This window comes from Anopheles nili, chromosome 2 (assembly GCF_943737925.1).
Source record: "Anopheles nili chromosome 2, idAnoNiliSN_F5_01, whole genome shotgun sequence".
In the NCBI taxonomy this organism is placed as follows: Eukaryota; Metazoa; Arthropoda; class Insecta; order Diptera; family Culicidae; genus Anopheles; species Anopheles nili.
The window spans coordinates 73459052-73472478 of record NC_071291.1 but is presented as its reverse complement, the minus strand read 5'-3'; the positions used below and the strand labels follow the sequence as shown (position 1 = coordinate 73472478).

Below are 13427 nucleotides of genomic sequence, written 5' to 3'. Positions count from 1 at the left end.
ATGCAAAATGCAGTTTTGATACATGTCATTCGTCAGGTTGTTTTTGGAAAATGCATTTCAGCAGAACTGAAGCCGCGGGCCGTAAACGCGCTTGTATTCACACAACCGTCCGTCAAATGGAAGAAAAAGCCAAAGAAAACGAGAGAAAAAAAGGTAAAGGAAAAAATGTCTCTGAAACTGGCGAAGAGAAGAAGTTCACGGGCAGACAAAATGTAATTATTTACCGATAGAAATAAGCCCTTCCGGATACCATTTGCAGCTTAGGGTAAGTGAAGCCAGCTCTCGCCATCGAACGGTTTAATACCGCGTAATACGCAAAGGCGCCCCGTGTTGCTTCGATTACGCCTTCAAAACACTCGGCGGTTCAGCGACTGCGGCAGGAACCAGCGTACACAAGACGGCAGCTGCCGTGTGTGTGTGTACCATTGGTAGTCCGAAATGGTCCTTTTCTGACCGCGCTAGCTGTTTGCCATTTTTCCCTCCCTGATGATCCTTCTAATAGTCGGTGAAATCTTTCACGCCTGCCGCGTTTCGGCGTAAATGCTTACTCCGCTTGTTGCATTTGTGGCGTGCTGGGTTGTTGGTGAATTTTCCAGCATTCGCAAGTGCGCTTTAATTTTCCCATACCCGGGAATCACGGTGCCGGGTATCATTAGCTTCATCCATGAGGCCGTAGACCCACGTTTCCGGTCTACCCTAATGGCCGTTCAACACCTTCACGACGTTTGCGTGCAGGGAATCCTTAAAAAAAAAAACGAAACGAAAACAAAACCTAATGCTGCCCTTTTTCCCCTTCTGATTTCAGTGATCGTTGCATAGGCGAGAGACGTTTTTGAAGTGAAACGGAAAAGTAAGCAGAGACGACAACCCAGGATAACAGAAAAAAGGACCAACCGACGCCAAAACAACGACGGAATTGGGATACATCGTTTTGCGGGGACCGCACGTCCCGAGGAGCAGTAGAAAGCGCCGTTTTAGAACGCACAAAATAACATTATTTCCCCTCCGGATAGAGTCCTGCCAGTAAGCATCCTAGTAGGCCGTGTTTCGTGTTCCTCCGTAGCAACCCCCCCCCCCCCACATGTGGGGTGTGACGACGGTGTTTGTGAAGCTTGTGCGTGTGTGCGAGGCTAGTATTATTGTTTGCTTTTTGAATCGGCAAATACTGGGCGCGAAATCGGATCGGACAGAGCGTCAGGATTCCGGCGGCAAACACGTGACTTGCGGGGGAGACTCGAAGCTTGAACAACGGATACGGATTAGCCACGGAGAACCGAAGGAAGGACATCTCTCGCACGTCACGTTCTGTACGCCCACCCACCCCATAATCCCGGCAGGCCGTCCGGATCGGGAACGGAACGAATGAGTGGCTCGTGGAGATTGTCCGTGTCACAGGCCGTAATACTGTTGCCAACTGCCGGTACAGCACGCCGCCGTCGTCGTCGTCGCCGGAACGCAGGAACGAGTGTTGGGTGCGAGTCGGTCCGGCAGGTGGCCACGAAACGGCAGTCCCACCATCAACATCCCGGCTGCTGCATCACGGGCAGCGGAAATAGCGAGTAAAAGCAATGACCGAAGCTCAAGCCAATGAATACCTCCGGAATCGACTGTGGCAGAAGGCAAAAGGTAAGCGTTACACGTGTTCGAATCACATTTGCGCTTAACTATCATCAATTGAACGGATTGTTGTGGATGAAAACGATCCACAATCAGACCATTGTTTCCTCCGACATTAACCACACAACTAACTTGCCTTCATAATCACCTTTTGCGCCAGGGACAAGTTGAGTCGTGGGAGTAACCCTTCCATAAAAGTGATCCCCATGACACTGAAAGCGTTGTGATGGTTTTTTTTGCTGCGCTTTATTTTTATATAATGCATGTTTGCGTTCATGCAACGCAAATCCGGCGATTAAGTTAGGTTAGGATAGAGGGATGCATTGGCCGGTGCACTTGCACTTAACCAGCGGGTTTCCTAGTCCTACAGGTGCTTAAAACTATGTTTTATTTTTATGTTGCATATATTTATAGACATCTACGACAGCATCGTTGAAGCCTCCGCCAGCGACACATCGAGCGGTTCAGGTCGGCGCCATTCGAAGGATCAAGTGATCGCATGTCTGTACGGGCGCACGGAATGTTGCCTGGAGCTGGGACAGTACGATCAGGTGACGCAGGACTGCCAGCGATTGCTGAAGATGCTAAATTTGGCCGAGAACACCACCAACAACAATGGTAACGGTCCATCATCCACCGAATCTCCCAGTCCTACGCCCTCCTCGTCATCCACGACATCATCATCGTCGTCCTCGAATGCTTCGGCCACACCAACGGGTGCCGGAAAGGGTGGAGGAGCCCCCAAACCACCGGCCACTGCGACGGCAAACGGAACGTCCTCCCCCGGCGCCGGAACGACAAGCACGGAATCGAAGGTTCGAAAGCGCCTGATACACTCCCTGTTCAAGCAGCAAAAGTTCACCGAAGCCGAAACGATCCTGCAAGAGTGGACGTCGAACCACAGCGCCAATCAGGACATCGGGCGGTACCTGGATCGGTTGAAGGTGCTGTTGCAACTAGCGTCGACGTCGGGCGGGAACTCACCGAACGCTAACGGGGCCAACGATACCCTGCATAACGCCACGAGCAGTAACAATAACTCCCCGGATGTACCGCCGGTGGCGGAACCCACCTTGAGTCCGATCTCATCGACCGTATCGTCGATTTCGTCGCTAAACGACGAGTACGAGCAGATCGAGACGAAGCTGGACAACCTGATTCTTAACAATCTGCCACCGGATCGCTACACGAAACCGCTCGGTCGGATAGAGAGCCAGCTGAAGCTGGGCAATGGGAACACCGAACCCGATGGTGGATCTTCGCCGGCCGGGATGGAAGAAAGCGAGAAAGGACCGGATGGGCAAGAGACACAGGAGGGGACACAGAACAAGCTGCAAGGTTCGGGTACCAATGGGGACGAAAAACGGAAGGATGTTTTGCTGCCGGGAGCTAAAGCGACGACGACGGTGGCGGTATCGAAAAGCTCGGCTGCAGGACACACGAACAACGGTGGCCAAAACAGCAGTAGCGGGGGTGACGGGGGGAGTGGCAGTAGCACCAACAGTGATAGCAAAACTAGTGATAGTAACTGTAATTTATTCAATGAAGCAAACAGTGATAAGGGTGACAAAAAAGGATCCGTGACCGTCGATCGAGGATCGAGCTGCGGATCTGCTGGATCTCGTCTGGTGGAGAGTGGGGTTCGCGGTGGAAACGGTGGTGGTGGTGGTGGCGGTGGGGGCGGAGGGAAACAAACCAACAGCAACCATGTCACGGAGAAACACGGCAAACCGGCTAGCGCAGGAGGCGCTGTTGGGCAAGAGAAAACGTCCTCTTCCGGGGTGACCGGAAGTGGCAGTAAAACGCTGCCGATTGACAAACAACTGAGCAGTATTACCTGTGTCTACTGTACGCTGTCGTTCGCCGATCGGTCGGAATTGCGAGCGCACTGTCAAACCGAGAGCCACCAGAATATCATCATGTCGGATGAGGGTAAACGTTTTTCTAATCAAGCGGAACTAGCGGTCCGAAAGGATACTAACGATACGTTTTTTTTTCTTGCTTCTTATCGCAGGTCGGGATTGGAAATGGCGCCCACCACCACGTGGCTTCATGGCCGAATCGTACACGGTGTGCGAGAAGTATCAGGATAATCAAAACTGTCACTACGGCAACCAGTGCGTGGAAGCGCACGGTGTGGACGAGCTGAACGAATGGAAGGAACGGTTCGAGTACCGCAAGAAGAAGCTACAGCGAGCCCGCGACAAGGAGCTGTACGGCAAGAGCTACACGGAGCAGCTGCTCGAGAAATGGGTGCAGGCACCCAGCCCGGAAAAGGTGATGCGCGAGAAGATCGAAGGCGTCGAGGACAGCTGTTCGCACGATCTCGTCACGACCATCTCGTCGAAGGTGAGCAAGCGCGAGTGGTCGTTTGTGCTGAAATCGAAGCGATACCTCAAAGCGGTAGCCCTGCTACAGGATGCCCATCGGAATCACTTCGTTTTGAAGCAAATCTGTCCCGGCGAGCCGCGTGGCACGCATAGCGGTGGAAAGAAGATCGGTGGGAGCTCGTCCGGTGGCGGTAAAGGTGGTCCTTCGACGGAGGCTGAACTGAACTCGGAGCAGGAGTGGATTGCTCCTGTGAGCGGCTCGGATAAGGGTGAAGCTGCGGCCACGCAACTGGAGCACCGTGTAAAGGTGGGCTTTAGTACGGAAATCTACGGCACTTTCCGGCAGACGGTGGTGTTCGATTTTGGACGTGAGCCCGTACTGGTGAAACACATCTGCGTAGATGTAGTGCCGGTCACGGAGGTGGACAAGATACAGGAGATTAAGAAGGACATCGTCATGTCGACGGCCGAGCGTTGGGATGAGACAAACTCGGAGGTATTCGAGTTTACGACGGCACCGATCCCGCACATGCAAACACCGGCCTACACGGCGGATGCGGAACGCGAAAAGGACCTGCTTGTGCGGTATCCGCTTCCGAAAGCGTCCACGTTCGTGCTGACGCAGTCCACCATTACAGAGAAGAAACTGACGCGCAACAACTATCGCAACCGCATCCATGAGCTGCTGTACGTGGAGGAGATCGCACGGTACGAGCAAATAGCGCGCTACAACCTGACCACACGGCTGTCGATCGTGACAAACTATCTGTTGACGCCGAGCGGTATGGCGACCAGCACGGCGAAGTACTCGCACTCGGGCGAGCTGTTTGCGCTGATGAAGCTCGGTAAGGATGTATCGGAGGACACGTCCGCTGGTAGGCTGATCCTGAACAATTGCCAGGCGGTGTATATAGCGGCGGCCCGCGAAACAACCCCCGCTGGCGAGCGACGTAAGGTGTACGAGGCGGTGATCGAGGATAAGGGAAAGAACATGATCTACTTGAAGGTGTCGGCGAAGGCCGTGTCGGGGCTGGGTCTGAAACCGGAGACTGAGTTTCTGGCTGACATTCAGTTCCAACCGAACCGGCTGACGTACTGCGAGTGGCACCAGGCGATCGATAAGATCGCTGACTTTCGACTCATCTTTCCCGAGATCTTTCTCGAGCCCAGTATCCCGTGGACGCCGCAACGCCAGTGGGACTCGTCGCTCGATCCGAAGCTCAACTCGAAGCAAAAGGAGGCCGTGGTTGCGATTACGACACCGGTCAGTGTTCCTCTGCCGCCGATACTGCTGATCGGACCGTTTGGCACGGGCAAAACCTACACGTTGGCCCAAGCGATCAAGCAGCTATTGCTGCAGGAGGGCTCGAAGATTCTGATCTGTACACACTCCAATTCGGCTGCCGATTTGTACATCAAGGACTATCTGCACCCGTGGGTTGAAGAGGGCATGACCGAGGCTCGTCCGCTGCGCGTTTACTACCACAAGCGTTGGGTGGCGACAGTCAACGGGATCGTGCAGAAGGTGAGTAGTACTGATCGACGCCTATTGGATCGGATCGGACGTTTCAAATAACCTCAATTTGCTCTCGCATTTGCAGTACTGTCTGGTGGATTTGAACATCAATATGCGCAACTTCCGGCGCCCGACGGTGAAAGACATCCTGAAGCATCGTATCGTCGTGGTGACACTCAACATCTCGATGGAGCTGGCCTCGCTGGACCTGCCGAAGGGCCACTTCACGCACATATTCCTCGACGAGGCGGCACAAGCGATGGAGTGCGAGGCCATCATGCCACTGGCGCTGGCGGGCGAGCGGACACGCATCGTCCTGGCCGGTGATCACATGCAAATGTCCCCCGAGCTGTTTTCCCACTTCGCCAAGGAACGAAAGCTGCACGTGTCGCTGCTGGAGCGGCTGTACGATCACTATCCGCACGATTTCCCTTGCAAGATACTGCTGTGCGAGAACTACCGCGCCCACGATGCCATCATCCGGTTCACGTCGGAGCTGTTCTACGAGCAGAAGCTGATCGCTTCCGGTAAGCAGCCGCGCCACGAGAAGTTCTACCCACTCACGTTCTTCACGACGCGCGGTGAGGATGTGCAGGACAAGAACTCGACCGCGTTCTACAACAACTCCGAGGTGTACGAGGTGGTCGAGCGGGTGTGCGAGCTGCGTAAGAAGTGGCCGAGTGCTTGGGGCAAAATCAACGACCAAAGCATCGGCATTATGACACCGTACGCGGACCAGGTGTTCCGTATCCGGTCGGAGTTACGCAAGCGCCGCATGGGTGGCATCAGTGTGGAGCGGGTGGCGAACGTACAGGGAAAACAGTTCCGAGCCATTTTCCTCTCAACCGTACGCACTCGGCGCACGTGCAACGCGAACGCGAACGAGGGTTCCAGCTCAACGGAGGAGGTGGACTATGGCTTTCTCAGCAATTCGAAGTTGCTCAACACGGCGATTACGCGAGCCCAGAGTCTCGTGGCCGTGGTCGGTGATCCGGTCGCGCTCTGCTCGATCGGCCGTTGTCGCAAGGTCTGGGAGCGCTTCATCGAGATTTGCTACCAAAACAAAAGCCTGTTCGGCATAACGTGGTCACTGTTACGCTCGCAGCTGGACGGAGTGGAGCTGAAGAAGACGTACGTGTTGAATCCGCTTGCGCCCGAGTTCATTCCGCGAGCGCTGCAGGGTGAGGCATACTTGCGCGATCAGGCAGCAAGCATTGGTGGAGTGGTTGGTTCGTCGGGTGGACAATTCCATCATCATTCGGCACTCTCCCATCATGCCGGCGTGCCTGGTGCATCGCATCAGGGTCATCATGGCTCTTCGCATCACCAGCAACAGCAGCAACACCCACAACATCAGCAACAGCAGCAGCAATCCCAGCAGCAACAGCAACAACAGCAGCAGCAGTCTCAAGGACACGCGATACACGCATCCCACCAACTGCAGCACTTGCAGTCACAGCATCATGCTGCGGCTCAGCAACAAGGAGCGGGATCGGCTTTCCACCACAGTACGGTTGGAGGAGCTGGCTTCCCGCTGGGTGGCACGGGTGCCGGTTCGACTGGAGCCGGTCTCGGAGCTTTGCCGAATGCTGCAGCAGCGGCCGCCCTTATGCGAAATCAGTTGGCTATTACACCGTTCATAGGACCGACGTCCGCCGTACAGGGACCGGTCGCGCAATCGTCCATGCTCCAACAACACATCCAATCGCAAACGCAATCTCAACAGCAAACTTCGCAGCAGCAGCAACAACAGCCACAGCAACAGCAGCAGCAGCAGCAACAGCAACAATTTCCTTATCAAAATCCGCTCTACTTCTACCAACAGCAGCAACAACAGCAACAGTCATCGCAATCCCTGCGTAGTGGCCCGTCCATGGTGCCACCGCATGCGTCGGCACTTGGTGGGCCTCCGATACCACCGAATATGGCACCTCCACCGAACCAGAACGCACCGAACCTCTGGGGATCGGCTGGAAGCGCGTTCCCGATGGTATCCTCACCTGGTGGTCGCAACACACCTCCCGGTTGGAGGCTGGCCCAAAAGAACGCACCTCCATCGATACGTCCCCAGCTGCCCGCCTCGGTAACGGGTCAAACGGTGTCCCACCCGCTCGGAATGGGGTTGCCTGGAGGACCCGGACCTGGTCGTCCTGGGCCACCGCCGCTAATAGCGCCACCGATGCGTAGCCCGACCATTGGGGGTGGACAGGGGGCAACTTGTCCTCCGCTTGGACCGCTTTCATACTTCCAGCAACAACCGAACAAGGGTCCAGCAGCTGCACTCATGCAAACGCAGGCCCAACAACAGCAACCGGGCCAACCGGGTGGTGCTTTCGGTCTTTACCATCAGAACACGGCGCCTGCTCACCTGGCAGGAGGTCCATCGCAACAGGGACCGGCAGGTGCGCAACCGAATCATCACATGCGCCCGATGCTAACGGCCGGACCGATTAGTCCCAGTGGTTTCCAACAGCCACAGCAGATCGCTCCGAATTCTCAATCGGCGGCGGTTGCCGCTCAAGGACACTTTGCTCAATCCGGTGACCTGTACATGGCGAGCATACAGAACGAGTTGATGGCCATGTCCAACCGTATGCCGCATCTGGCCGCGGCGGGACAGAAGCTAGGAGCTGCTTCAGGCGGTGCCGGTACAGTAGCCGGCGTTCCAATGCACCGTGGCGGTACGGCAGACCAGTTTGCGCTCGAAAAAGCGTCCGATTTCCACTTCCTGCAGAACGTCCACTTCCCAGAGCTTCGAAGCCAATCGGCTAACCATCAGCAGTTGGGCAACGCGGTAACCGCAGTGGGTCCGCATCTGCCGGCGGTTTCGTCTTCGGCCCATCTCCTGCAACAGCAGCAACAGCAGCAGCAACACCAGCAACAAGTGGCTGCAGCAGCGGCTGCAGCTGCTGTCCTAGGACCGGGCATCCTGACACCGTCGAATGTGGCTCAGCAACAGCACCATGGGCTTGGAGGGGCTGGTTCCGGTTTGGCGGATTTCAGTCACCTACTGCCGGCGAACATGAGCTTCTTCGATATGGCGCTGCAGACGAAGGAGTTCCAGTACTACTGGTTCACTAAGCTCATGGAGACGAAGGGCTTGGAAGCGGCGAACAAGTTCACGGATATCCTGCGCCAGTTGCCAACCTCGGTGGCAGCCGCAAATTCACTGAAAGCCCACCAAGCCTCACTGCCGCCGGTCCAACAGCAACAACAGGGTGCAGCCAAGGTGATACCCGGTATGGTAAGCAGCGGAGGCAATGGACCACTCTCCGCCCAGGCGGACATCTTTCTAGACAACATACTGAATCCCATGAAGGAACCGCTGCTACTCGGTGGAGCACCTAACGCCGCCTCGGCCGGTGGGCTCGTGCACGGTGGTAACGTTCTGGTGAACGGTGTTGGTGGAGTCGGCACTGTTGCTCCCGGCAATGTGGCCAACCATCCGGGAGTCAGTGGAACGGCGGGAGGTAAAGGTGGGATGCTGGAATCGGTGGATCTGTTTGCCAGTCTGTCTTCTTCGCTAGCACCCGAAATCGGCCAGCCCCAACTAAGCCAGCAGCAGCAATCGGTTCCGTTGTATCGACGTCAAGCGGGACAGAATTACCAGGGTTCGCTACCAGGTGGCAGCTCGAGCAGCGGTGTTACTGGATCGATTTCGTCCTCATCGAACGCGCTGTCGATCGATTCGTCTACGCCCGATCTGCTCGATTCGGTGCAGCTCCATCAACAGGCGCAGCAACTGCATCAGCAGCAACAGCAAAACTTTGGCATGCAGCAAACACTGCTCGAACTGCTGGAGCCGAAAATGACCCAGCAGAACTATCTATTCGGCTCGAACGGCGCAAATCAATTCGCCGGCAGTACGATGTTGGAACAACAGCAGCAGCAACAACAGCAACAGCAGAACGGCGGATTCCCGGGTAATGCCGGCTACAGTTCGATACAAAACATTGCCGCCGGATTACTGCAACAGCAACAGCAATTGCAGCAGCAGCAGCAACAACAGGGTCTTGGAGGGCGAGATTATTTGCAGCATTTGACGTCACATGCGGGCCCTCAGTCAGTGCAGGCTGGGCTGGTGCAATCCCAGCAGCATCTGTCCGATGACCATCTGCTTTCGCAGCGAGCCGCCGGAGGAGCTGGCACCGGAACGGGAGTAGGAGTAGGTGGAGGTCCTTCCGGGATGCCCGTTTCATCAGCGGCAGCCCATGCAACGTACGCCAGCGTTCTCAGCCAGGGTCAGCATCATCACCATCATCACCACGGTAACAATGGAAATCATCAGGTGCAACACCAGCATCATCATTTTGCCGCCCAACAACAACAGCAGCACCAGCAACAGCACGGCCACGGAATGGAGAGCCTCAAGCAGCTCAGCAAGATGGACCTTTCGGATGCTGGGGCGCTGGTGGAGGGAGCGGGAGGTTCGACTAACATCGGCAACAACGCCGCCAGCAACGATCCCTTTGCTCCGTTGCGTAACCTCGGTGGTAAGAGCAATGGGTTGTACAATTATTTCCTTTAATTTTGTCTCGATAGTTGTATCGATTGGCGTGTGAGGCATGATGAGACTGTTTCTAGCTGTCCTGTCCCATCTTGACACCCGAAAACTAATCAGTCGTGTCACTGAGGAGAGATTCGTGGAAAGCTGTACAAGGATGTGTGAGATGCAAGAAGAAGAGAGAAGATCACTCGTAGGAGCGGTGTGGGTGGCAAGCGATTGTGAGATATTATTTCTTCTAGGATATGCAAGAAAGCGAAGGAAAACAAATTTGTAGGCCTCTACTCTAGGCATTATCGAGCGGTAAGCAAAGCCGATACGAAATAGTAAGCGGAAAGTGAAGGATAATATTTAGAATATGAAGAGAAAAAAATAGAAAGATAAAATGAAAAGAAAAAAAAGAGAAAAAACATTACAAAAAACCCAAAAAAGTTATGTCTACTTATGGTTTATAAATGTTACGAAAACAAAGAAAAAAAAAGAAACAATGAAAAAAAAAGAAAAAAATAATGACATGATAATAGCACCTGTGCGGCACACATAGACGAGAAGATTTACATTTACACACCTAGCATACGTGCGCGTTATATTATAATTGTATCACCTTAGCGGTTCGCTAGATAGGAGGAAAGTGAACGGACACAAGAAACAGTAACATAACAGAAGGGCATGATCGTCACTTTGTACAGATTCGTACTTGGTACGCGATGGGGCTAACGGACCCGTTTCGTATGCATAACTTCATATAAATTTAACATAGAAACACGCATGCGAAACAAAATAAGATGATTAAAAGCGCATATACATTCACACGAAATCACACATAGACACACACACACACACACACACACACTTACATGGACTCTAGCGATCTTAAGAACTGTCATATTGATATCATTATATTCTTATTAATTACCGCTTGAACTGAACATACTTTGGTTTGTTTATTATCGCCTCCTTTTTTTAATTACATTTATACTCATTCATATGTTTACTTTTTATTGCTTTCTAATTTAATACGGAATCAATTGCTACTATATATTTTGTTTAGTGTACTATGCGTATACCCACCATAACTATTCAGTGTGGTTTCGCAATAAGCAAACGGAAATAAATTATCTCCCAATAATATGCCCCTGTTTTGGTTTGGTTTTTCGTTTTTGTTTTGTTCTGCATTTTTCCCCCGATGCTTTGTAGTGGTTTATCTAGAACAAATGTTATCCTTGTTTTACTTTTTCTTCGGAGCAAATTTACTACTACTCGTGGTTTGAAAACCATCGCAAACTTTTGAAAACAGATAGAACAAGGATAATTACACTAAAAAGAGGTACCCTTGCGTAATTCCTTTGGGGAGAAATTGAAAAAAAATCGGATTAAAACGTAACGCAAGGCAGAAGAAACTGAACCAATTGGACGGGAAAAGAAAATTATAACAATGAAGTATCTGTGAGACCATGTAGCGCTCAGTTTATGAAGAATTTACATGTTTTATAATCGTATGAACTAGCGGAAAAAGGACCTGCCTGTTCTAGCGCAGGTGGTACGAATGCTGGTGATCGAGCGCACTGAACAGGGAAACAAATCCTGATTATGACCGCTGATGAAAGCACAGAAACGAAACGGCGATCAAATCGCCTTGCCACGAAGGTATACTACCGGCTTTTGCAGATGGTCTTAGATGAGAGGTGGATTTTAACAGGATAATATGAACAAGGAAAATGGCATCCCGCAATTCCAATAGAACAGCTATAGACCTTCAAGGAGCGAATGCGTACTGTTCTGATCCGGTAAAAAGGAAAATTTGAGAACCGGAAGAGGTTTATGCTAAGGACGCGGCCGTGATGGCATTTAACATAAGCAACGTACGCAAATCCATATTCATACCCATAAAAAACGAAAAATAAAATAACGAGATAAAAAAAGAAAAAAAATTAAAAAAAAAACCGATGAGCCCAAAATCATCGCAAAAAATAAGTGTGCATGAAAGTTAAATCACCCCACGATTAGAGATATTTATATATACATACCCCTTATATAACCGTAACTCGAAGATAGGTGTATAGGCAAAGTCTACATCCCCAAAGTAGTGTCATTGTTCTGCCCAGTTCCACAAATGTATGCCCTTTGTCGCGTTTAGGCGCTTAACAAGGGTGATTCTGTTCTGTTTCCTTTTCTTTCGGAAGTGAGAACGATCAAGAGGTTTCCTGATCTCTTCGATCGTTTCGGGAGAATAAGGGTAGGAAAAAGCAGACAAAACACACTTTAACACATACACACAAATTGGGAAAACGGATGGAAAATATTTAAATGAAAATGAATAAGTAAGAAAAAAATATATATATGGAAATATTTATATATGTATGTACTTTTTAAACAGGAGTAAAACTATATATATATAATAAAATGCAAACTTCGTGAACAAAAAAAAATGAAAACATGAAAAACAGAAGCATTGGCACTGAAAGCGTGGAGAGACAAAAAACGGAAGGATGCAGTTAGAAGGTGATAACGCGTTGACTGGAACAAAGGGGAGAAGATTAAGGGAACGGGAAGCGAAAAATGAAATATGGACTGCAGATAATATATAAAGAATCCGAAGAAGCAGGAACCGTAAACGGAACAAATGGAAGTCGAAGGAGTCTTGTAAAGGTGAAAGTCGTATCGTTTCGTGAATCAAATGCCTACAGTGCTGACATAGAAAAGATAATCTTGCAACAGAAAATACACATTGGGTTATCAGTTTACCAGAACACAACAGGATCACAGGATTATTACACGTTTTTGTTTCGATGCAAATCATAACCCTCAATGAGGCATGGTTACGAGAATTGGGCCAATGTAATCGAGAGCACCTATTGGCTACCCATCTAAGTACAAAATTTTGCAGTTTGAGAGTAATAGATTTTTTTTGTTTTGTATTATCTTTTGAAGATCCATCTCAAAGGTACACACAAAATCGATTGTTACATGATTCCTTTTTAGGATAATACAGAAAAATGTATGCAAAAAAGGTACGATAGCATTTGTTCGTTACTGTTGATAAGCAAGACACGAAGCAAACTCACCACCAAATACCAACATCCACTGTATGGTTTGCTAAAGAATCAAATAGAAACGAAACGACGAGGAAAGCGAACATTTATTGTGTAATTATTTCCCAAAGTAAACAAAAATCCAACGGTAAGTAATTAACAGTGACATTCTGAAAGAAATAAAACATTCAAATACTACGAGCAAACGACACAATGAAAGGAGATTTCTTCTTTTCGTAGATTTATTTTATTTTTCTCGTTTTTTTCTGCTTTGTTTTGTTCTGTTTGTTCATCTAAAGATTTGTAGTTGTGTGAGAGTGTGAGTGTGTGTTAATTTCATTGTTTTTCTTTTCTTTTTTTCTGCACAATTTTGTCTCAATTTTGCATCAGAATTTTCCCACCTGCTGCTCATTGTATTCGTTTCAAGA

The 13427-nt window shown here is 50.7% G+C and overlaps 1 protein-coding gene across 1 annotated transcript; it reads left to right on the top strand.

Moving 5' to 3' along the window:
- Positions 1-1568: 1568 nt before the first annotated feature.
- Positions 1569-10518, top strand: LOC128731233 (probable helicase with zinc finger domain). Its single transcript, XM_053824339.1, has 4 exons — positions 1569-1626; positions 2032-3549; positions 3632-5472; positions 5549-10518. The coding sequence occupies exons 1-4, from the start codon at positions 1569-1571 to the stop codon at positions 9989-9991; spliced, it is 7860 nt and encodes a 2619-aa protein (XP_053680314.1). The 3' UTR covers positions 9992-10518.
- Positions 10519-13427: the final 2909 nt, after the last annotated feature.